This window comes from Pseudophryne corroboree, chromosome 2 (genome assembly GCF_028390025.1).
Source record: "Pseudophryne corroboree isolate aPseCor3 chromosome 2, aPseCor3.hap2, whole genome shotgun sequence".
NCBI lineage: Eukaryota > Metazoa > Chordata > Amphibia > Anura > Myobatrachidae > Pseudophryne > Pseudophryne corroboree.
The window spans coordinates 864,107,498-864,132,228 of NC_086445.1; the positions used below are offsets into that span (position 1 = coordinate 864,107,498).

General features: G+C 45.8%; 2 protein-coding genes across 2 annotated transcripts in view; one reads left to right on the forward strand and one right to left on the reverse strand.

The window, feature by feature from the left end:
• Positions 1-400: 400 nt before the first annotated feature.
• SDF2 (stromal cell derived factor 2) lies at positions 401-22,884 on the reverse strand. The gene is made up of 3 exons (XM_063955885.1): positions 22,627-22,884; positions 18,503-18,699; positions 401-982 (listed from the first exon to the last, which is right to left on the reverse strand). The coding sequence occupies exons 1-3, from the start codon at positions 22,799-22,801 to the stop codon at positions 695-697; spliced, it is 660 nt and encodes a 219-aa protein (XP_063811955.1). The 5' UTR covers positions 22,802-22,884; the 3' UTR covers positions 401-694.
• A 371-nt stretch (positions 22,885-23,255) lies between these two features.
• Positions 23,256-24,731, forward strand: part of SUPT6H (SPT6 homolog, histone chaperone and transcription elongation factor) — a 288,449-nt gene continuing 286,973 nt past the window's right edge. Inside the window, exon 1 of the mRNA XM_063955884.1 lies at positions 23,256-23,442. The gene's annotated coding sequence lies outside the window, so the exon portion shown is untranslated. The remainder of the gene's footprint in view (positions 23,443-24,731) is intronic.

Consider the following 24,731-nt stretch of genomic DNA (forward strand, 5'->3'; position numbering starts at 1 on the left):
GTACAGTTAGTGTGGATTATTCCTGGTCGGTAACATATAAGGTTGTGGTTTTGTATTGGACCTTAACAGCAGCCTGTTGTTTCCAAATGGCTTGTAAGCTTTGTACAACCATACACTGCACCCCATCAGAAAGCATCTAGTTTAAAAAGTGCAAACTAACACCGGGGCAAACCATTCTGCAATGGCAAGGGTGCAAAGGGATTGCTTTTTTTTTTTTCACATGCAGGAAAAACACTGGCTGCTTTTGTATGTAGCAGCTCCAGATTTATACTGCAATTTAGAGTTGAGCTAATAAGCATCCTCACTCCCAACTCTAATCTGTCCCCACATGATATGGTCCTCGCTACAGTGCAACAGCTTGGTAAAGGCAATACAACAAAGAAAACTTTACCCAAAGAAAAACAATTTGACATTTTATATTTAAAACTGCATTCCGCAGAGACGGTATTATGGAGATGATTTTTCTTTTTCTGCTGCTGCAGGGACATACTTAGGTAACAATCCGGCTGCCATAACAATAAAACATGAATAAAATAATAATAATAATACTACAGACAAAAGGGCATCATAGAAACTGTGCCCCAGAAGTCACTGCTAAAACCTCTGACGTGAACTTTGCAGGACCTCGGAGAACTCCTCTGTGAGTACAATACTGTGCAGGTAGGAAAAGAAAACTGGAAGACTGTTCAAGCCATCATAATTCAGAGTGACCGTGACCAGTCCTTGGAGGATCGCTAGGTTTCATGAAGATGCCTTCCATTACTTTCCAGTAGTTATGCGGGCTTGCGTAGGTCATGCCATGCACTTCTCTCTGCCCATTTATAGGACGCCCATATTGTTCTCCTGTGACTGATAGCAGTACATTGGTTGGCACATGCTTGAATCGCACCTCTTCTTCCCGCTGCCAGAATTCCCCATTGCAAAGTACAGTCCAGTCATCAAAGGAATCCCCCTCCCCATCTTCTCCAAAGGCACTGACTTCCTGCACAATGAACAAGAAACATAAATGTTATAAAGTGTGGCGTGACTGGATAAATTGCCCTCTCAAACTAGCTGGAGGACAGACGAGAGTGTGCGATCTTAAAAAGTGTATATTCCAGTGGTTCTAAAACTGTGTGCCGTATCACCCTGGGGTTCCTAAGGACACTTGCAGGGGTGCCCTAGATTGGTGGTCAAGGACCAATTCAAATTATTTATGGTCAAAACCAGTGCTGGCGGCTTCCAATTATAAAATATGTGGACAAACAGAAGCAAATCCTGTCCCTCACCACATAGAACCTAAGGATGACATAAAAACACAATTTCTCAGTAAGAAACTTTTGGCCTAGGGGCACAGTGAAAAAAATGTATACGCTAGGGCACCACGATTCAAAAAAGTTTGAGAACCACTGCTATCTTCTATGATGTCAGAACTGAACAAAGATGTGCTTAGAGGACAAACTGGTTTGATCTGAGGCAAATGAACTAATACTATGACACAGAATGTTTTAAATACAGGGTTGGGAAAAAAAAAATACTTTTTTGGATTTAAACCAATTTGATTTGCATTAATGTTTTAATGAAAAAACAAACTGAATCATGTATTAGAAACCTCGATCAAACATGTTTTAAGGCTTTCTTAATAATGTTATTAGGCTCTGATTTCATTTATTTTACATTTTTTAATAAAACCAATTTTTTACAGCTCATTATTCCTATGACATATGAAAATATGTGGACAGACTTAACTTATTAATACACAGTCACTTGTGACTGACTTTTATAGTAAATCCTGTAAAATACTTGGTTTTTCATTTCTTTATATTCGTCTCCATTTGTACCTTGCAATCCATTCGGCTTACGGTCATTAGGTCGACCACTATTGATGTTCATGTCGACCTAATGACCATGTCTAAGGTCGAATATCTAAAAAGAAGCAGCAGAATTGCAGCGCACAGAAAAAGCACAAATCAATGAATAAAATAAAAAGGTTTTTATTTAATGAAAACAATTTATTATAACCTTAGGACGAGTGTGTAAGCTTTAAAACACATCACCATCTAAATTATCTGCACTAAACACTCCAACAAATCTATGCTGCACTCTGCAGCCAAACATATATTAAAATGCAAGAAAAAAGCTCTGATACATCTAATGCTACCTTGTAGCTTATCTTCAAAAAATGTATCAACAATGTTGCATTCATAGAGCTATTGCCAGTATTTCATACAGATCAATTAAACTACATTCAGGTGTGAATAAATGGATTAATGGACTTCCTTCTGATGAAATTTTCTCGACAATCAGAGAATTAAATCAACACTCAATTCCTGTGTTTAAAAGTCCAATGTCCACAATTGTACAATTGTATATAATCAGCTGGCCAGCTATTTTAGATATCACTGATGCATTTATGAGCTGTAAACAATGCACACGTCCTCCCCGGCTGCTGGTGCCGTACCTTTTTTTGGCTGTCTTTTTAGGGGGACCACGAGACCCACTTTCCACACGTTACGTGTCAAAAACCCCCTTCTCCCCGACTGCTGAGTGCTTGAACCTTACGTGGCAGTCTTTTCTGGGAGACTGAGGTGTAGTGATCCAGACGTGGAGTGGTTTCCCGGTGCAGACGTGTCAGTGCAGACTCGTTAGGTAGTGAACGTCTCAAATAAACTTTGCGCGTTTCTCCGCCTCCTTATGGTCTCAGCGGCTTCTTCAGAAGTGGTTCCATGTCTATCTCTGATGTTATTTAAACACCGCGGCTCATTAGCCGCGCAGGCGCACTCCATGTAGCTCACGCCTCGTTCTCACTCTGGAGCGCATTCATCACGGCTTTGATTGCCGCATGTGTTTAGTAACTCTTTCCAACCTCCGTGTTTGTATATAGCACGCTTCAATTATCACACCTGCTAGATTGGGATACTTATTTACAGCACATTTCTTTATTCCACAATCATTAGTTATATCTATCTTTCAGACATGAAACTATATATTATTTCGTAAACATACACTCATATTTATTCTAAAATTCTATGTATTACCCTATTCCTGAGTGCACACTCATATAAAAAACCTATAAACATAGAATAAAAATTAGTAATATGTCACCGCTGAATGCATGGATAAACAACCTATAAAAAGTTGTTACTTCACCACATACAATTTAAATAAAAATAGAATGAACAAAGCTACTAGTATTAAGAAAGTATACATACACATATAAACCTATAAAAATATTTTTAAACAGGGAAAATATATATAATATATATATATATATAATTTCTCTATATATCATAAGAGAGAAAATGGAAAAGAAATATCATATAGGAACCTCTTTAATGTTGGGAATTTTCTAAGGACAAAGTATAAAAAGGAAAAGGTTTTTTTTTATCTTCTCAACCCCTACCAGTTCGCACAGTTATATATATATATATATATATATATATATATATTTGAAAAGAAGTCAGCGGCACTCAGCAGTCGTAATTATTCTGCATAGAAAACATTGTTTGTCCCTGAAGACGGGGCTTGTTCCCCGAAACGCCGTAGGACTGAAATAAAAGTTTTCTATGCAGAATAATTACGACTGCTGAGTGCCGCTGACTTCTTTTCAACTACATTGGATCTGGCAAGGATCACAGAGAGCACCGCAGCAAGTAATCCAACAGCTCCTACACGGAGTGCCGATCCTAACAGATATATATAACCCTACACTATTTTCTGCCATATCCATGTTTTTCCCACTCCAGAAAAACTGTTGGTATTTCACATGAACACTGGACTCATAAATATATAACAAAAAAGTCTGAGGATAGTAAGAGAGAATAAAGAAGAGAGGAAACAATATATACTGCAACCAGAGAAATGAAAAATGGACTTCAAATATTATTCATCTCTATAACATCATTGTCCATTAGGGGATAGTGTATTCATTCTGTAAATCCAGAAGGCTTCCCTTCTACATAGCCTTCCATAGCGATCCCCTCCTCTTGATGTCACTTTTATTTGTTCAATTTCCACAGCAAAAAGTCCATCGAGAGTTTGATTTTGACACATTGCAATATGATTTGAAAGGGGATGCAGTTTGTTTCCACTTAAGATGTTTCTCTTGTGTTCCATAAATCTAATATGGAAGGTCCGTATGGTACGACCTATATTTTGTTTTCCACATTTACATCTCAACAAGTAAATTACATAGGAGGATTGACAATTAAGAAATTCTTTTATCTGAAATCTCTCTCCTGACACTGATGAGCTAAATTCTGTAACTTTCCTAGGTGTATTTGTACAGACTAAACATTTTATATTCCCACATCTATGGTATCCTGGTGGCCTACTTGGTATCCAATTTAGATTTAGCTCACCCGGAGGTTCTTTTTTTCTATTAAAATGACTGAACTAATTGGGAATTCAAATTGTCTGACCTCCTAAAAATCACTCCCCCTTGTAATTGAATTTCTGTTTTCAAAACTTCATCTTGTAGTAACATGAAAGTGTTATTTTTCACTATATTTCTAATCTCTTTTATTTTTTGTTTCCATTTTTAACAAAGATGACTTTTCCATTGAACTTACTTCATTGTATGCTTTCTTAACAACTACCTCAGGGTAACCTTGTTTCAATAAATTATTCATGAGTTCCCTGGCTTGTTGTTGATAGGTGGCTTCTAGGGTACAATTCCATTTCATCCTAATCAGTTGCCCCTTAGGTATATTATTTTTCCACGAGTCTAAATGTGAACTACCATAATTAAGATATCTATTACTATATACTGATTTCTTATATGTTTCTGTAATAATTTGGTCATCCCTCACCGAGAGGGCGATATCCTGAAAAATAATTTGTGAAGAACTAAAAATTGCAGTGAACTTTAGGCCATATGCATTAGTGTTAAGACTATGAATAAACAAGTTCACTGCAAAATGAACCTTACGTGGCAGTCTTTTCTGGGAGACTGAGGTGTTGTGATCCAGACGTGGAGTGGTTTCCCGGTGCAGACATGTCAGTGCAGACTCGTTAGGTAGTGAACGTCTCAAATAAACTTTACGCGTTTCTCCGCCTCCTTACGGTCTCAGCGGCTTCTTCAGAAGTGGTTCCAGTAAGGTTCAAGCACTCAGCAGTCGGGGAGAAGGGGGATTTTGACACGTAATGTGTGGAAAGTGGGTCTCGTGGTCCCCCTAAAAAGACTGCCAAAAAAAAAAAAAAAGGTACGGCACCAGCAGCCAGGGAGGACGTGTGCATTGTTTACAGCTCATAAATGCATCAGTGATATCTAAAATAGCTGGCCAGCTGATTATATACAATTGTACAAATGTGGACATTGGACTTTTAAACACAGGAATTGAGTGTTGATTTAATTCTCTGATTGTCGAGAAAATTTAATCAGAAGTAAAAGTCCATTTATTCACACCTGAATGTAGTTTAATTGATCTGTATGAAATACTGGCAATAGCTCTATGAATGCAACATTGTTGATACATTTTTTGAAAATAAGCTACAAGGTAGCATTAGATGTATCAGAGCTTTTTTCTTGCATTTTAATATATGTTTGGCTGCAGAGTGCAGCATAGATTTGTTGGAGTGTTTAGTGCAGATAATTTAGATGGTGATGTGTTTTAAAGCTTACACACTCGTCCTAAGGTTATAATAAAATAGTTTTAATTAAATAAAACCCTTTTTATTTTATTCATTGATTTGTGCTTTTTCTGTGCGCTGCAATTCTGCTGCTTCTTTTTAGATATTCTACCTACAGGGTTGAGTGACCCCTGTCTATTGACAGCTGCACAGAAATTGCTATTGATTAGCGCCTGGTCAATCTTATGTCTTAAGGTCCATACACACTTAACGATATAATGAGCGACGTCGCTCATTTTCCCCCTCCTTGAGCGACGTCGCTCATTATATCGTTAAGTGTGTATGCCGCCAGCGACGATCGATGCGCGGCCCCGCGGGTCGACAACGATCGTCGCTGCCGGTAGGGCATGCATGAAGGATGTGGACTGTCGTCCACGACCTTCATGCAGGGCTGGCGGGGGCGTGACGTCACTGAGCGATATGAGCGGTCATATTGCTCAGTGCGTACAGGCGGCCGCCGACCGGCCGGCCCGGGAGGGGGAGACGTTAGACGATGTCGCTCACAGAGCGACATCGTCTAATGTGTATGGGCCTTAAGGTCGACATGAGTTTTTCAATGTTTTTTTAATTTTTTTTTTACTTTTTCATACTTTACGTTCCACGTGGACTACAACTGGGTAACGTTGCTCAAAGCATGGCGAGCGAAGAGAGCCATGCGATGGGACACTGCACTAATTGGGGGTCCCAGTCACTTTACGAAGAAAACTACACCAAAAATCAGGATTTTGGTACTTACCGATAAATCCCTTTCTCCGATTCCACAGGGGACACTGGAGAGCAGTCACAAACTGACACTGTGGCTAGCTCCTCCCCTACTATGTCCCCTCTCCGAGCCAGTCTACCTAAAACTGTGCCCGAGGAGAACTGGAAGAGACCAACGTTAAAGTAGAGGAGGTTAACTAAGCCATGTAAACTAGGATAACACCAAGTAAACCTGGAAACCTATTAGAAAAAGGTTAACCTGAACAAAACAAGCAGTCGCTCAGTGACATGCAAACCGTGAAGTGAAAAAGGAGGAAACAGCGCTGGGTGGGTGTCCAGTGTCCCTTGTGGAATCGGAGAAAGGGATTTATCGTTAAGTACCAAAATCCTGTTTCTCCTTAATCCACTAGGAGACACTGGAGAGCAGTCACAATGGGGATGTCCCAGAGCTCCCAAGACGGGAGGGAGAGCGCTAAGAGTCCTGCAAAACCGCTTGGCCAAACTGTGATGCAGAGGCCGCAAAAGTGTCAAACCTGTAAAACTTGACAAACGTGTCGGCCCAACCAAGTAGCCGCATGACAAAAGTAGTCATGGAGACCCCGCGGGCGGGCGGCCGCCCACGAGGGCCCCACAGAAAGCGTAGAGTGCGCCGAAATTGAAGACGGAAGCTCTCAAGAAGCCGCCAAATAAGCTTGACTGATGGTCAGCCAAATTCATCGGGACAATGTCTGCTTAGAAGCCGGCCATCCACGACAGGCAGCAACGTACAGAACAAATAAGGAGTCCGACTTCTGAATGGCCGAAGTCCTATCCACATAGATTTTGAGCACCCTGACAACATCCAACGATCTTGAATCTGGTGAGTCCGCCGAGAGGGCCGGAACCACAAGTGGTTGATTGATGTGAAAATCGGTCACCACCTTCGGGAGAAAAGACATGCGAGTACGACGCTCAGCCCTATACCAGGTAAGGATCCCCAAGTTCCGACACCCGTCTGGCCGAAGCCAGAGCCAGGAGAAGGACCACCTTCCAGGTGAGATATTTCGTGTCCACCAACTCCAGAGGCTCAAATAACAGAGAGACTGCAGAAAAGAGGGGACCAGGTTGAGGTCCCATGGTGACGTTGGAGGGCGAAAGGAGGTTGTATACGTAGAACCCCCTGATAGAAGGTCTGAACTTCCGGCAGTAAGGCTAATTTCTTCTGGAAGAAAACCAAAAGAGCAGAGACCTGAACCTTTAGTGAACCCAGTCGTAGTCCTGTCGAGAAACCCGCCAGCAGAAAACTGAGAAGGCGGGTTAAGTGAAAAACTGAAGGAGAAATCTCTCGACGTTCACACCAGGCTACATAAGCCTTCCAAATGCGGTAGTAGTGAGACGATGTAACTGACTTTCGAGCCTGGAGCATAGTAGGTATAACCGTACGAGGAATCCCCTTTCTTTTCAAGTTGGCCTTCTCAACAGCCACGCCGTCAAACATAGCCTGCGTAAGTCTGGATAAAGAAAAGGATCCTGTTGTAGCAGATCATCTCGCAGTGGCAGGGGCCAAGGCTGTGCTACTGACAACAGGTGTAGGGCGGAGTACCAAGTCCTGTGCGGCCAATCTGGAGTCACCAGGAGGACCAGCGTGTCTTCTCTCTTGATGCGTTGCAGAACCCGAGGCAACAACAGGAAAGGAAGAAAGAGGTAAACGAACTGGAAATTCCAAGGAGCCGTGAGGGTATCCACAGCTGCCGCCGCCGGGTCCCGCGTCCGAGAGTAATAAAGAGGGAGTTGATGGTTCAGGCAGGACGCCATGAGGTTGATCTGTGGTCTTCCCCACTGGCGGACAGCTGACAAAACATCTGGGGATTGAGTTGTCGGACTGAACTCTGACTGCTCGACCGCACAGCAGGTGATGTGCCTGAAGTAGGGCGTTGTACACTGCCCGTAGCTCGAGAATGTTTATGGGAAAGCGGATTCGTAAATCAACCACCGCCCCTGAAACCGATGTTCGAGGTTCACCGCCCCCAGCCTCGCAGACTTGCGTCTGTGGTGAGGAGAGTCCAATCCCAAATGCTGAACCGCCTTCCTTCCAACAGATGTGTTGAACTGAGTCACCAGAGGAGAGATGACTGTGCTTTTGGAGACAGCGTCACCCGCTGATGAAGAAATAGATGAGATACAGACGTCCTTGGAAGTCTCGCAAAGATAAAGGGCTGATTTGCGAATGTGTTCCCCCAACCGTATCAGCTGATCCGGAGGCAAATCGTCACGTAGTCCTGAGGACAATTGTTCCGCCCAAGCTTCCATAGCTTTATTGATTCAACAACCTACCTGCGCCGGGCAAATTAAAATTCCTGCCGCCGAGTAAATAGTCTTCAAGGTGGTTTCCAACTTCCTATCAGACGCTTCCTTCAGCGAAGTCGCTCCAGGAACCGGCAGAACCGTCTTCTTGGACAGACGAGACACAGAAGGATCCACAATTGGAGAGGTCTCATAACGCTTCCTGCGGGAAAAGGATAGGGAGACAAATTTTCTTTGATACCTGAAATTTTGCATCCGGATGTTTCCAAGCTGCCGTCATGAGCGCATCCAGCTCCTCCAAAACTGGAAAGGTCACCGGCAGTTTTTGGTTGGTGCCAAACCACCTTAATGGACGCAAGGTATCCTGTTTCGTCTCCTCTACCTGCAATACTGAGCGAATAGCAGTAATAAGCGCCTCAATACCCGGAGCCGCTGGTTCAGAGTCCTCATAAACCTGATCGTCATCAGTATCCTGTACATCTACCGCCCCATCCAATAGTGGCCTATCATCGTCAGAGTCATTTAACACTGAGGCTAGCAACCTCTTTTTTGAAGTCTGGGGAGGGGAAGTTAAGGACGGGGCCTGGGAAGGGAGTACCGCCCTAGAGAGCCCTTCAACTGGGGGGGGGGGGGGGGGGGGAAGAGGGTATACTTACCGCTGCCTTGCTGCCGGATTCTTCTGCTGATGGGAGCGGCCCCGACACGCGCCGCACGCAGCGGTGTCCGGCCAGTCTCCAGAGAGCCAGTGTCTCCTTCAGCCGGGGATCCATCCCAAGCCGCACACAGCTGCAATGTGACTCCGCCGGCAGCTCCCGCGGTGCAGACTAGCAGAGGCAGAGCTACCAGTTTGTGAAGAAAGAAAAGAACAAAAAAAATAAAAAATATAAAATAAAATCTTCAGGAGCAATCAAAAAAAAAAAGAGAGTGTCCAGCTCCCTTGGGCACAAAATTAAGACTGGCTTGGAGGGGGGACATAGTAGGGGAGGAGCTAGCCACAGTGTTAGAGTTTTAAAGTGCCAGCTCCCAGTTACTGCCTACTATATCCCTATTGTGACTGCTCTCCAGAGTCCCCTAGTGGATGAAGGAGAAAAAGTAAAAAAAAAATAAAATAAAAAAATTAAATAAAATAAACCCCCAAAAAACTATTTTTCCATGTTGACCTAGTCACCCTGCTGACCTAATGCATGTCTACCAATAGTGGTCGACCTAATTATGACTGTCTACCTAAATCTTGTCGACCTAATGACCCATACACAACCATTCCACCTGCCACTTCGGGTGACTGCTTATCATGTGCTTGTCATTCTCTGACTTTCTTCTACACCACACTACTCACAAATGGCAGCTAGCCCCCAGTTTCAGAGGTATGTGGTTAACACACCGCCCGTCGGGATCCCGGCTGTCTCAATACAGACGCCAGGATCCTGACGGGGGTACTATATGCCAGCGAGGTAGGCGACCCCCCCCCCCAAAAGGGTGTCCACAACACCCATAGAGGGAGAATAGAACCCGTGGCGAGCGAAGGTCGCCACCGAGCCCACAAGCGGCTTTGTTGCGCTCGCCCCCCTGCCAGCATTCTAGCATTCGGTATGCTGACGTCAGTATACTGACATTTGGCATCCCATGCGGCAGGATCACATACCGATCCCATTTCAGACACCCTGGCGCTTATATCAGTGTCATGTCCATTGCTGCAGAAATGTTTATATACCTTGCACTTGTCCTATATTGTCTTGTACTGTAAGTCACTGTTCTTGTTTTATTCATTTGTGTATGTACTTTGTTTGGCGCTGCAGAATCCTTGTGGCACCATATAAATAAAGGATACAATACATACAAAGTACACTCAGAGATAAATGAAAAGTTTTTTTTTTTTTGTTTAATCAGATTTTTATTAAGGATTTTAAATGTATAAACAGAAAAAGGGAAAACACCCATATATATATACACAGGTAGAAAAACATCAATATCAACAGTATGCAGTAATAAATACAAGTCTAGTTGTACAGATGTCAAAGGGAGAATTTACAACCCCATAGAGACGAATGGGTACAATAGGGATAGAATATACCAAGTGGTGTAGAAAATGGAGTTGTTCTGCATTAGGTAAAAGTGTTTTCACATGTAATGCTTATATAGATTAATTGAATAAGAGAGTAAAAGAATAGGAGCGCCCGAAGGCAATAAGATAGAAATAAAGAGAAGTGTGAAGTAGGAAAGGGAGAGAGTAAGAGAAGGAAAGAGGGGGTTGGAGAAGTTGGGGGAGGGGGGCTACCACTTAACAGGTCAATGGAATGTAGTGAATAAAGATTTCAGTTATCATCCAAGGGAGTGGCTAAGTAGGCCTGGGAGGTCTTGTATTCCAACCAGGGGGACCATGTGGATTCGAATTCACGAGATTTGCCTATCGATGTGAGGAACAAGTCCTCCATTCTCACGAAATAATTCAGTTTAGTGAACCACTCGTAGGAGGGTTGTGGGATCCCCACCTAGCCGGGATAACCGCACGTGCTGCATTGCTTAAGTGTCGTAGCAGGGAGTGTTTGTGTTGAGACATTGGGATTGTAGAGTGGTTGATAAGCCAGAATGCTGGGTCATGTGGGATTTGGGTCTTAAGAATGATCTGAGAGATGCGTATAACTTCCCGCCAAAAGGGTTGGATTAGTGAGCATGTCCACCAGATATGTAAAAGGGTGCCAGATGAGGAGGAGCATCGCCAACATAGGGCCGACGAGGATGGGTACATAGCATGGAGGAGGGAGGGGTGTCTGTACCATCTCGTCATAACTTTATATTGAGTCTCTCTTACTTGGACACAAACAGAGCTTGTATGGGTTTTTAAGCATATTTTTTCCCAGTCTCTACACGAAAGAGAGATGCCCAGGTCTCTCTCCCAAGCCACAACAAAGGATGGAGTGTCGGTAGGTTGGGAGTGGCAGGCAATTTTGTAAAGCGTGGAAATAGTGTGGGTCGGGTCATGTACGGCAACGCAAAGTTTCTCAAAAAGGGTCATCTCTCTGGCGGCGTTCTGGAGTCTAGAGCTAGATGTCAAGAAGTGTCTTATTTGCAGGAATTTCCAAAAGTCCTGTTGGGGGATGTCCCACTTAGCCTTGAGTTCTGAAAATTGTTTGACTCCAGTTGATGACACCATCTGGCCGACTCTGAACAAACCTGTTGAAGCCCAATGTGAGAAGTGGGCTGGGTTGATTCCCGGTGCAAATTCAGGGTTGGCCAGAAAGGACGTCAGGGGGCTGAATTTAGAAGAGATGTAAGGTAATGTGCGCAATGATTTCCACGTAGTAAGTGTAGGAGTAATGGTGGGGTGGGGGAGGAGCAGTTTGGGGAGGGAGGGGAGCCAGGGAAAGATTTCTGGGAATTGTTGTATGTATAGGCCCTCCAACTTCACCCATTGTTTAAGTTCACGGTATCTTGTCCAATCTATGATTCTATTCAAAAGGATGGCATGATAATAATTTTTTATAATCAGGAAGCTTAAGGCCGCCACTTACAATCGGCTTTGTCAATTGGGAGCTACTAATCCTAGGTCTCCTCCGTTGCCAGACAAATTGTCGAATCAAGAGTGAGATTGATCGAAACCAGGTCTCCGGGATGCGGATCGGGAGGGTCTGCATCAAATATAATAATTTAGGGAGGGTGTTCATCTTAACTACATTTATCCTTCCGAACCAGGATAAAAGTTTCATGTTCCATCTGGAGTAGTCATTCCGAATCGTGTGCAATAGGGGTAAGTAATTCAAAGGGAACAACTGGGATTCGTTAGCGCTCAATTTAACACCGAGGTACGTTATGTGGGAAGATTGCCACGTGAAAGGAAAAAGAGCGTTTAAGGGCTGCGACTGAGTCTACAGGAGCAGAAATGTTAAGAGCACTAGATTTATTATAATTAATTTTAAAGTTGGAAAGGTGTCCAAATAGATCTAGTTCTGTCATTAGGTGCGGGAGGGAGTCAGTGGGATGTGAAATTATGGCCAGGAGGTCGTCGGCAAACAAGGCGAGCTTATATTCACCATCACCTACGGTGAAACCTTTGATAGCCTGATTAGCCCGAATGGACCTGGCCAGTGCCTCGATACATAGCACGAAGATCAAAGGAGATAGTGGGCAGCCCTGTCTGGTGCCGTTGTTTATGGGGAATGGGTCTGACAGGGTGCCGTTTACGCGAACCCTTGCCGTCGGGGAGTCATATAGGGCCATTATCCAGGTGAGTGCATTATGACCTAAGCCTATGTGCTCCAAGATGGTTTCCATAAATTTCCAACTGACCCTATCAAATGCCTTTTCGGCGTCAGTGGAGAGTAGAATGGTAGGGGTAGTACTGTGGGATGCTAGGTGAATGAGGTTGAGAATTTTGGTAGTGTTGTCTTTGGCCTCTCGGCCCAAGACAAAACCCACCTGGTCACTATGGACTAGGAGAGGGATCAGCACATTAAGTCTGTTCGCCAGAATCTTTGCATAGATTTTAAGATCTACGTTGAGAAGGGAGATGGGTCTGTAACTGGAGCAGGCCAAAGGATCTTTGCCCTGTTTCGGTATAACCGACACGTGGGCCTCCAATGAGTCACGGGAGAAGTGGGAGCCAGATGTAATTGAGTTGAATGCACGGAGAAGGAGAGGAAGCAATTTATCTTTAAACACCTTATAGTATGCTATAGTGAAGCCGTCGGGGCCAGGACTTTTCCCCGACTTGATAGATGAGATGGCCCGGTTTAACTCTTGGGTAGTGAAGGGGGCTTCCAGTATATTTAGTTCCGAGGGTGGGAGAACAGGGTAATCGATGGACTTTAGATAGTCCCTTATTTTTTTGGTGTAAAAGGAGGGGATCTACAGCAGGGGAAGTGTTCTCTAGATTGTAGAGCAAGGTGTAGAATTGTGCGAAGCAAGCCCCAATCTCAGGTGATTTAAATTTGGGGGTCCCTCTGGCATCTTTCACCGAGCCAATAAATGAAGCCGAGTGTTGGGCTCGTATAACATGAGCCAGGACTTGACCAGGTTTATTGCCCCACTGGTAGTACTTCTGTTTACATTTACGGATGGAGTGAATTATATTGTTAGAAAGAAGTTTATTCAGCTGAGAGCGGGCTTCTGATAGCTCTACTAGGGTCACATCTGACAGTGATACTTTGTGGGATGTCTCAAGGGTGTGGATTTTATGTAAAAGTCCTAAGATCAGGGATTGCCTCTGTTTCTTTTGTGGGTGCCCAGTTGTATCAACTTGCCGCGAAGGACACATTTATGTGCCTCCCACACGGTGAGGTGGGAGACATCATCCGTGACGTTTGTGGCAATGTAGTCGTCTAGAGTCTTGTCCAAGGTTTCTTTACAGAGTGTGTCATATAGAAGAGACTCATTGAGTCTCCAGGTCCATTGTTTATGAGAGCCGTGAGGGAGGGTCAAGGTCAAAGTCACCGGGGCATGGTCAGACCATGTGATAGAGCCAATGGTGGCATCTATAAGAAGTGGGAGGTGTCTATGGCTAAGGAATAAGTAGTCAATGCGGGAATAAACCTTATGGGGTGTGAATAAAAGGAGTAGTCACGTCCTGAGGGATTAAGGGTTCTCCAGGAGTTGGCCAGTTGCCGTGTGTGAAGTAGGTGTTTAACACGGCGGTATTTAGATGCAACAAATCTAGAGGTTTGGGATGAGGTGTCCGTATTGGGGTCTAATGTCCAGTTAAAGTCACCACCTAAAACCGTGATACCTTGTAACAGAGAATCTAATTTCGGGAGGTAGGAATTAAAGAAGGATAGCTGGGCCCGATTTGGGGCGTAAATCGCCGCAAAAGTAAATATTTGCTCAGAGATCTTACAGGTCAAAATAAGGAACCTTCCCGGTACTACCCTGTGTATGACAATGTCTGAGACACGTAAGTCCCTGGAGAAAACAATAGCCACCCCCTTGTATTTGCTACCTGGGGTGTTACTGTAAAACGCTACTGGGAAGTAGCGATTGGTGATAGAGGGGTTACGGATTCCCACCATGAAGTGGGTCTCCTGCACTAATGCAACATCTGCTCTTTCAGATCTTAACAGACGTAGAAGGCTAGATCTCTTCTCCGGCGAGTTGAGACCTCGTGCATTAAGGGACAGCACTTTAATCTTCCCTGGGGAACTCATGGTGGACTGAAGTAGAACATTGTCCTAGAAACCTTGAAGTGGAAGGAGGGGGAAAGGAGAGAAGGAAGAGCAAGCATGGAAAAAGAGATAAAGAAAGAAATACAAAAACAGTGTAATAACATCAGCAAAAGACCCGCAGGAGAGAGATTGAACCTTGATCTCGTCAGTCTCCCTACCGGCATGTAGCCAGAGGCGGGTATTGTATGGGGGAATGGGTTATTATTGTTATCATGGACCGCAACCCGAACCATGATAACAATAATAACATGTTTAAACTGACACAGTAAAAAGGAGAGGGAGAAAGAAATAAGGAGGGAGATGGCCAAAGGGGGGCTAAGGGCAGCAGTCAATTCCGCCGCCCCCTCCCCCCGCCGATCAGCCTGAACAGGGATATTAACCATTTATCAAAAACCTCTGTAAATAACTAGGGATTGATATGTAACATGGTTGTGGGTCCTGCGAGAGGAGAAAAATTACCCTCTAACATTGCATTAACAGCAAGCGATCCTGTAGGAGGGAAATAACAATATCAGTCAAATGGGTCCATTTCAGCTAATCGGTTTTGGAAGGAGATGTAATAGACTGGGATCTCTTTCCAGTACCCCGAACCTCTTGCCATGGTTGCTCGTTAGAAGCCCGTTTAGGAGGAGGCACATCCGGAAGAGGAAACTCCCAGTCTGGAATGGACAATGGAGGAAGGCCTAAGGAGGTGCAAAACGGAGTGAGGCCTGTGTGGGAAGATAGGGTGTACTATTTCCCCGAGGAGCAGACTTGAATGTGAAATGGAAATCCCCAACGGTAGCGAAGCTGACGCTTCCGCAGCTCATCCGTCAGGGGCTTCAGGGATTTCCGCTGCTGTAGTGTGTACCAGGAAAGGTCTTGATAGAGGCTTATAGTGCAGCCATTGAAGTCGATACTATTAAGTTGCCTGGCTTTGAACATGATCTCCTCCTTCTGGGCGAAGTAATGGAGCTGGCAAATGACGTCACGAGGTCGGTCAGTGGCTAGGCCCCTCGGTCTAAGGGCTCTGTCGAAAGTGATGACATTATCCGAGTTTGTTCCCAAGACTCCGTTGAATATCTTGGACAGGGCGTCCACTAGACCAGACTGGGAAACCTCCTCCGGGAGACCACGGACTCGGATGTTGTTCCGTCTGCCCCTGTTGTCGATATCCGTCATTCTGGACTGTAAAGCTCGGATTTCTTTGGACTGAGCAAGGACAGAATCCCTCAGCTGGGACATACAGGAAGCACTGGTTTCTTGGTCTTCCTCCAGAGTAACCACTCGGTCGGATAGGTGAGAAATGTCGCTTTTGATGGAAGCGAGCTCGTTCCTGATAGTGTCTTGAAGGTCTTGCTTTGTGGGGAGGGACCTCATGAAGGTTAGGATATCCCGGAGCTCGCGACTACTAGCTACCGAAGGGTCAGCCATCTCGTCAGCTGGATTCGAAGTCGGAGAAGCAGAGGGGGAGGTCTGGAAGCGGGGAGAGGAACGGCTCTCCATCTGTGGGGATATCGTGGGATGAAGGAAGGGCCTCAGGTCTGCTTGAGACCTCGTGACTTTCCGTGGTTGGTTGTTTTTGCTCCGTCTAGAGGATTTCGAGGCACGTCTCATATTCTAGAGAGGGACTGTGTGGAGGCTGTTTGCAAGTAGCTCAAGATGTGTCAGGATCAGCAGGATACATTTGGCGACATGGCTCTTAGGGAGCGGTCATCCCCCCGTGGCCTGGTATCAGATAGCCATCAGGTGGCCCCGGGTAGAGTAGTAGAGAACAAAAGTCCAGGGCAGTGCATGGCGGTGTTTGGGCGCCAGACAGCAAGGAGAAAAAATAGAGGTTAGAGGGTCTCTACAGACGTGGAGAGTATTGATGGAAAGAAGCGGGCGTAGGCTTTCTGGTTATTACTCCTCCGGAGGGGGGTGTAAAATGACCTCAGGAGATTGTGTATTTCTTTGATACCCCAGATTCCTGGGAGCTCATGTATGGCACTATCTGCCTGTTCAGCCTCCCGGCTACTCCCTGTGATCTTCACCTCCAGCGTCAGTCCTGGAACCCCTCCAGTGCGACACCAAGGGTTGAGGAAGGGGGGGGTGGGGTTCACGCAGGGCCTCCTCCGTTCAAAAGTCGCGGAGGCGCGTTTCGGGCCTGGGCCAGCCAGAGACCGGGGCAGTACCACCCAGCGGGAGGGGATAGTTGCAGCCAGCAGCGGGAAGGAGATCACCGGCAAGGTCCGGAGAAAGTTCCGATGAGGTCCAAATGTAGAGGTAGGTCAGGTCTGCTGCGTGGCTGGAGGCCAGCAAGACAACCGACCGTTATGTTGGTGGCAGCTGAGAGGGGATTGCGGTCAGCCTCGATGTTTCTTTAGTGGGTCCCCAGTATACAGCAGGGGCAAAGCCTGCCTGGGGGTGGGTAACCTTAGGAGGAGCAGGGGTGAGGGGTCTTTCCGGTGTCTGTGGGGGACTCCGAGGAGGATATTTCGGGTCCGTGAGTCACGGGCGGGCAGGTGTCTAACTTGAGGCCCCGGCTCCGGTTCGGAGGGAAGGCCTCGGGTCGCTGCAGTACCGGAGGACGGGTCGTAGGGCAAGGGGCGCGGGAAGAGTTAACCTCTCGACTTACCCCGTTGCCCGATCACGATTCCGTCTCCCTCCGGCTAGCGGGTCTGCAGTCCGGGCTCCGGGCGCCCCCGCCGGGGTCCGCGCTGTCTTCAATGTGGAGACGCAGGAGGCTTCCGCTGAGCAGGTTATCTTCTGGCTACGCTTCAGTGGTGCAGGGGGACACGAATAAGGAGGAAGAGAGGTAATGGGCTCCCGTGGGACGTCCGTCCCGGTCCGCTGGTCCGGCCCCACTCCAAACTCGAGCCCCAGGCTCTAGGCCGGGGGGAAGGCCGCAATCCGCAGGAGTGCTTAAAAGCACTCCCCGATTCCGCGGGTCCCCCACAGCAGGTGCCAGCGGGTGTAGAGGGTCCCTGTGAGGGAGTGGAAGCAGTCTGGCGGTAGTAAGGAGAGGATAGGGCCCAATAAGGGGATCAGGGAAGCAGGAGCTGTGGAATTCACATCCACTCTCCAGGACATCCAGGCCACGCCCCAGATGAAATAAGTTAATGTTAAGCATTGGTCCTACTTATTACTTATTCTAATTAAATAAAACTGATTAGCGAATACAAAATGGAAAATACAGAAGAGCTTTTCTGAGAAAAGACACACACACACACACACACACACACACACACACACACACACACACACACACACACACACACACACACACAAAGAGGAGTTAAGCATTAGCACTGGGCATGCCACTGGCATTAAACATTTTCAATAAAAACACTAGTTTTCTTTAGTATAATAGGCTTTTTAAGAAGTGACCAGTAGACACAGTATAATAAAAACAAAACCAAGGGGTAAATTTACTAAGATGAGAGTTCTATTTAAGATGGGATGTTGCTCATAGCAACCAATCAGATTCCAGGTATTATCTTCTAGAAGGTGCTAAATAAATGAGAAGTAGGATCTGATTGGTTGCTATGGGCAACATCCCATCTTAAATAGAACTCCCATCATAGTAAATTTACCCCCAAGAGTGTTTTTAAAAAACAAAAACCATTTGGTTTAAACCAAGGTGATTTAAACCAGCACACCCTGTTTGGATACAATTTGAATATGACCTTGTATAATATGCTTTTAATAAAAACAACAACGAAGGTATCAATTAACATAAAACAAAAGTGTGCAATAATAACCTCCCAAGGATAATGACAGCTCATGTGGCTTACCTGGTTTCCTGATAATGGAGATGTGAAGTGGTGACTGTGTAGGTTGCGCCCAGTATTGACATGTGTAAGACGGATAGATTGCCCACATTTTATTAACGTTCCTCTTTCACACACTGTGGAGGTCCTTCCACGGATCCGCCAGTAACTGTTGCCATCATCTGCAGCGGTAACTCCAGTCACAGACTGCTGCCCACTGCCTACATATATTAAAAAAATAAACACATTATATATTTATTTTAGCAGAACATAAAAGGGCGAGAATTCAATTCAGGAGAAGTGCTGCTAGACATCGCCAAGAAGCCCGGCTGCGCACTTTACCGTCATTAACGGTGTTGTCGACACTGCAAGTTTTCCCTTGCGCCTCTTCATTGAAGATGTGCCGTTCTGGAATATCGTATCGATGACGGCAATTGAATTTTCCCCTTAAATGCTGCATAAAAATAAATGGCGATACATTTAAGATGCCTACGCTGGCATTTTTGGTGGCAAAGCTAATCGTGCTGAATTGGTAGAAATAAACATACTTCAGCCTGATTTCTAAATGGTGCCAAATCAGTTAACACAACCATGCCTTAAGGGCCCTACATACTGGCTGACATGACTGCATGATATGAACGATCTCGTTCATTAATGAACGAGATACGTTCATATCGTGCAGTGTGGAGGCACCAGCGATGAACGATGCGCGGCCCCGCGCTCGTTCGTCGCTGGTCCCCCGTCGGCTGTACATGCAGACCAATATGGACGATCTCGTCCATATTTGCCTGCACTTCAATGCAGCCGGGTGACGGGGGGAGTGAAGAAACTTCACTCCCCCCCCGCCGCCGGGTCGCCCGTCGGCCGTATCCGCCGTCGGGCAGCTCGGCGGCGGATCGGCCTGTGTGTAGGGCCTATTAGTGTTCATTCTAGCACCATGCACCTAATCAGTGAGGAGGGCACATTTTCATTTCTAAGGGCAACAATGTAAAGGTATTGCTACAAGTACTGTAGCGATATCACATATAAAATGTTGCCCTTAAAAATTAAAATATGCCCTCCTGACTGATTAGGTCATTGTGCTAGAATGAACACTAATATCTGGCAATGTGATCTTCCAATCACATTGCCAATCCAATTTTAAGGACAGTACCAAACCACCAGAAACCCTTCATCAAGATTCCCTTGCGTGCAAAAAAGAAAATGCAAATACTCATTCAAGCCATCGCAGGCCAGGTTTTAAGGATATCCATAACTCTACACAAGTGATTTAATTGCTACCTCAATCAATTTGATTTAACCATCTGGGCTCAAGCATGATATGCATAAAGTCTTGACTCTAATGGCAGAGTTTGGGAAACTGATTCATAGAATTCACAACTTCCTGTTCTTCAGGATTAACTTGCCTTTGATTTATACAGGTTGCGATCTATGCAAGAGTTTCAGGGATAACTTTGTGGCAGCAGTCGTCACTAACACTAATTGTATGTGATTACTGCTTTTGTTGAATAAGCAGCATGTAAAGAAATAATTATATCTAGATTCTATCTGCTTTTAACAAATGAGCCCCAAAATGTTACATCATCTTGTGGTTTACTGCAACATCAGTGATGGTGAGGGTGTCAAGTCATTTTCTGTCCCATAAACATTTTCATTAGTGAGCAGGAAAAGTAAGTAAGTTATGATGTACAATGTGTGTCATACAAAAAATCTCACCAACAGAAAATAGATGGCACAATACAATATACACAGTGCTACTTATTATAGGTACTTCTCAGTAATCCCTCTGGAAGCAAAGCATTGTTATCTTTCCAATGTGCCTCTCTTTTGCTGGGTTCACCAGTCAATATATCGTTCATTACATTGACCAAAAATACATCATGAACGGATCGGCGGGTCTGTTCAGCACAGACGATGTTGATAGCTATATCGGTGCATCTGCATGTACAGTATGTAGGGGCGACCTGCTGACCGGTTCCGGTATGAATGGTCGACCATGTTATGGTCGACAGTCATTAGGTCGACCACTATTGGTCGACATTGACATGGTCGACACATGAAAATGTCGACATGAGTGTTTTTTTTGCGTAAAGTGACTGGGAACCCCAATTAGTGCACCGCTTCGCTCGCCATGCTTCGGGCATGGTGCCTTCGCTCCACTACCGCTTCGCTCGGCACAGATTACCGTTCCAATCGTAGTCCGCGTGGATCGTAAAGTATGGAAAAGTTCCCCAAAAGAAATAAAAAAGTAAAAAAACGCATGTAGACCTTTTCATGTGTCGACCATGTGTCCATGTCGACCATGTCAATGTCGACCAATAGTGGTCGACCTAATGACTGTCAACCATCTGAACGGATACCCTGCCGACCACCCGTACACTGGCTACAGGGACTGCCGGCACTAAAATAACAGCCTGGTGGGCAAATTTAAATCTGTCCCGAAATATCAAGCGGCCGACTGGTAAGGTGTATAGCTTAACTTATCAGCCGCTCTGAAGGCGTGATGGTGGATAATTTTTTGAAGAGTGTACCAAGCCTTGTATGTTCCCAAACAGGGGAGATGTATCAAACCTTATTATTAACAGTGCCAGCATATTCCGTTACTCTTTACAAATGGCAACAAAACAGTAATAAAACAAGACTGGGTAATGACAGAAGTAAGAGACCGCTGCTATAAGGAGAGCTGGAAAGCTGTATGCAGAGGACCGGGGTTTCAATTGTTTTGTGTGTGCCCATTGGAGCAATTAAATTGTTTCCCCCTTGGGCGCGAGTGCCATGTGTGTGCGACCAGAAGTACTAGATATAGCTGCGCAAAATGGCTAAACCCATATGAAGTACTGCATTGGGCGCCCAAACCCCCTAAGCTGGCTGCCAGATAAAATGTGTCCCAGGGGCTATTCATGCCCGCATGCAGCAATAACTGAATAGCTCCGTTGGGTGCAGTCTAGAGACAGCCCTGTGGTAAAATGGGTGGTCTTCTGTATCCCGAATGTCGGGATCCCGGCGCACAGTATACCGGCGCCGGAATCCCGACAACTATTCTCCCTCGTGGGGGTCCACGACCCCCCTGAAGGGAGAATAAAATAGTGTGGCGCGCGTAGCGCGCCACCGTGCCCGCAGCGTGGCGAGCGCAGCGAGCCCGCAAGGGGCTCCTTTGCGCTCGCCACGCTGTCGGTATGCTGGTCGCCGGGAGCCCGAGCGCCAGCATACCGTACGACACCCGGTAAAACAATAGGGGGCGATTCAAAAGTTTTGGGTTTGTTTTGAGTGCTCAAAGTAGTCATCAAAGCAATTCAATTGGTGTACTGATCAGGCGCCCTTTACTTATTAAACGCCCAACTGCATCAGGTTCAGCCATATAAAGTGGCTAAATATGACTAAAATAGTGCCCACAACAAGTAAAAGTACATTTGGGTAGCCAAATGGGCCACAATTCACACCTTTCCGCTGCTCGCCACCTCTGGAGGCTGACAGCGGTTGTGCGGCAGAACAATTGTATTGCTGCTGTCGGGAGCCATATAGTGGCTGGCGCCTAAATAAACAACTGAATCGCACACAGTAGTGGTGGTGGTGGGGGGTATTCAATTGTTTGAAAAGTCAGTTGGCAGTCAGTTTTTTCCTCTCTAATAGAAAGGGAAAAAACAGACACCCAACTGACTTTACAAACAATTGTGTCTGGTCTGGGGAGATGTATCAAACCTTCTGAAGAGGGCGAGGAGAAATTGCCCATAGCAACCAATAAGCTTCTATTATTTTAGAAAATGTACTTGATAAATGATAGCTAAAAGCTGAATGGTTGCACACATCTCCCCCAAAAGTCCTTGGGTTTAGCCAAATGGCTCAATGTGTGCAGTACAATGTACAATTGTTTCTCCAGCATACATACGATATCCCGGCAGGTGGGATGCCGGCTGTCACTATATGGACCGAGCGGGAATACGCTGCGTTTGTTGGGATGCCAGTCAGTGCTCTCCTGAATGCCAGGATCCCACATCTCCCAATAACTAATGCCCAGATGAAAACAGTGACTGTAGCTATGAGTGAGAGTCTGAGCTATGTAGTGCCGGGTGAGCAGTGTAACACGGATCCCTGGATCACACACATCACTAACTGCTGACGTCACTCCCAGAGTTTTGCGCTTACATCACCTGAGCCATATCTGACGTCGTGAGAGTGGAGGCGGACATTGTGCTTCGTGTTCAGCAGCTTCAACACCGACCCGCAAGTCACCACGGACAGCTCGGAAGCAAAGCCTTGCGGGAACAACAAGGGCGCGATAAACAGCAGAAAAGAGCCGGTTCCGTCCTGCGCCGCCTTCATCATCGCTCTCACACCGGCGGCAGCAGAGGAAACACCGGAAACGTCGCCGGGTTACATCAGAAGCACATCCCCCTTACTGATCACTAAGCGGAAGTAGAGGAGGCTCTGGCCGCCATCTTGTGTACTGGTAAATGAAATCTAATAAACCCTTCCAACAACGAGTCATGTTTTCAATGACGCCACGCGTGCCTGCGGTTAAAAAGTGATAGCAGCCTACCGTATACTATAATGAACGATTTAGTATGACATGAACGTCTGTCTTGTAGCCTTTGTTTACAAGCAGATCTAGGTTACGCAATACACTTACAAGTATGCTACTGCGCATGTGCATGACGTTATTGGCGTAGTTCCCGGATCTCTAATAATGTGCACATGCGCAGTAGAAACTGTATGACCTGTGCTGGGGAATGCGCATGCGCCTTAGCGTTCCTAGCGAGCTGCCCGCAGGCAGAGCATGCGCCGTGTGAATTGCGTCGGGAAGTGACGTCAGGTTGGACTGCTTGTACGGCCCTTTACCATTCCGCTGGTCTGCTGGTTAGGAGCGGGGCTTGTATCCTCATTCCCGGTTCTGCGGCATCGCACACCGGCACCGAGAGCGGCGACGCGCCAGCGGGAGTACGCAGCGGAGGCGCCCGTCACCCGAGGTGATACATGGTTCTTTCATGGGCGTCCTCTGTCCTGCGGAGCTTGTAATTGCTCCCTAGGCCGCATTGGCCCTCTGAGGGGTTCTCACAGCTGTGTGTGTGTCTAACGAAGAGATCTGGGGGTGTAACATATACGATCATAGCTCAGCTGTAGTTGGTGGGGTGGGGGAACTGTAGATTCCAGCAGGCCTCTGCGTGGCAGGTACTGGCAATGCCCCATCAGATGGAGCCATACATGGCCTAGCTGTGTTATTGGACATGGAGCTACAGCTCTGTGGAAGAGATTTATTAAAGCTTGGAGAGGGTTAAGGTGGATAAAGATATTGTGCCAGAAAATCAGCTCCTAGCTGTCATGTCACAGTCTGTGTCTGACAAATGACAGGAGCTGTTTGGCTACTACTTTTGTTACCAAGCTTTAATAAATATCCTCTTGTGTTCTCCTCTGCGGTGGACATGAAAGCTAGATCTTCCATGTTCGATACAGGATCAATCATGGGGACATTGAGTATTGATATGATCCATACAAAAAACATGATGTTAGCAACAACATAACTGATTAATTTTTCTCCACACAACCGCTCAGAATTTGTTTTTTTTGTTTACGTAATTTTAGAAAGTATTTTTAATAAAATGTTTAAATATTTTAATAAATATATCTAGAGGGATCTTTGCACCTCCCAATCTCCCCCCGCGTCTATAGGCCCCCATTATAAAATAAATACCCACCTCCTTTTTGACGATAGACCACTACCTGGTCTCTAATCCTAACAGTAGTACCCCCACAGTATTAAAAAAAAATTCTATAACCCCCCCCCCCCATTAAAAGCACCCTTTTCTGCTCCCCACACTACACTGTGACCACTGTATTTTTTTTATTATTATTTAACCGCCCCAGCATAATTTCTATATATATATATATATATATATATATATATATATATATATATATATATATATATATTCCCCCACTTGTTGATGTTTCCACCTTAGGGGTTACCCCTCCCACTCCCCATGTACATATAGACCCCCACACCTTCACCATGCAGGGTGGACTGAACATCAGTCCCACCTGCTGCAGCTGATCTCTGCGCACGTAGAGATCAGCTAAAATATGCTGGGAGAGGAACGATTCCCCTCCCCGCACTGTACCTCTCCAAAGCATGTGCTCTAAAATGCCAGCCCCATAGCATTCTGGGGTGTAATTCTAGCAGTAATGTCGGCGGTTACAAACCACTGAATCAGTGCCGGTTTCCAGGGGAAAATGTAAAGGGCATTGCACACCCCCAGGG

Bases quoted from the DNA above. Each gene is read 5' to 3' on its own strand.
- SDF2 (XM_063955885.1), bottom strand. From the start codon at position 22,801: ATGATGAAGGCGGCGCAGGACGGAACCGGCTCTTTTCTGCTGTTTATC. The intron at 18,700-22,626 runs GTGATGTAAGCG...TAATATATGTAG, and splicing joins CGACGTCAGATATGGCTCAG to GCAGTGGGCAGCAGTCTGTG. The intron at 983-18,502 runs GTAAGCCACATG...TTCATTGTGCAG, and splicing joins CTCCATTATCAGGAAACCAG to GAAGTCAGTGCCTTTGGAGA.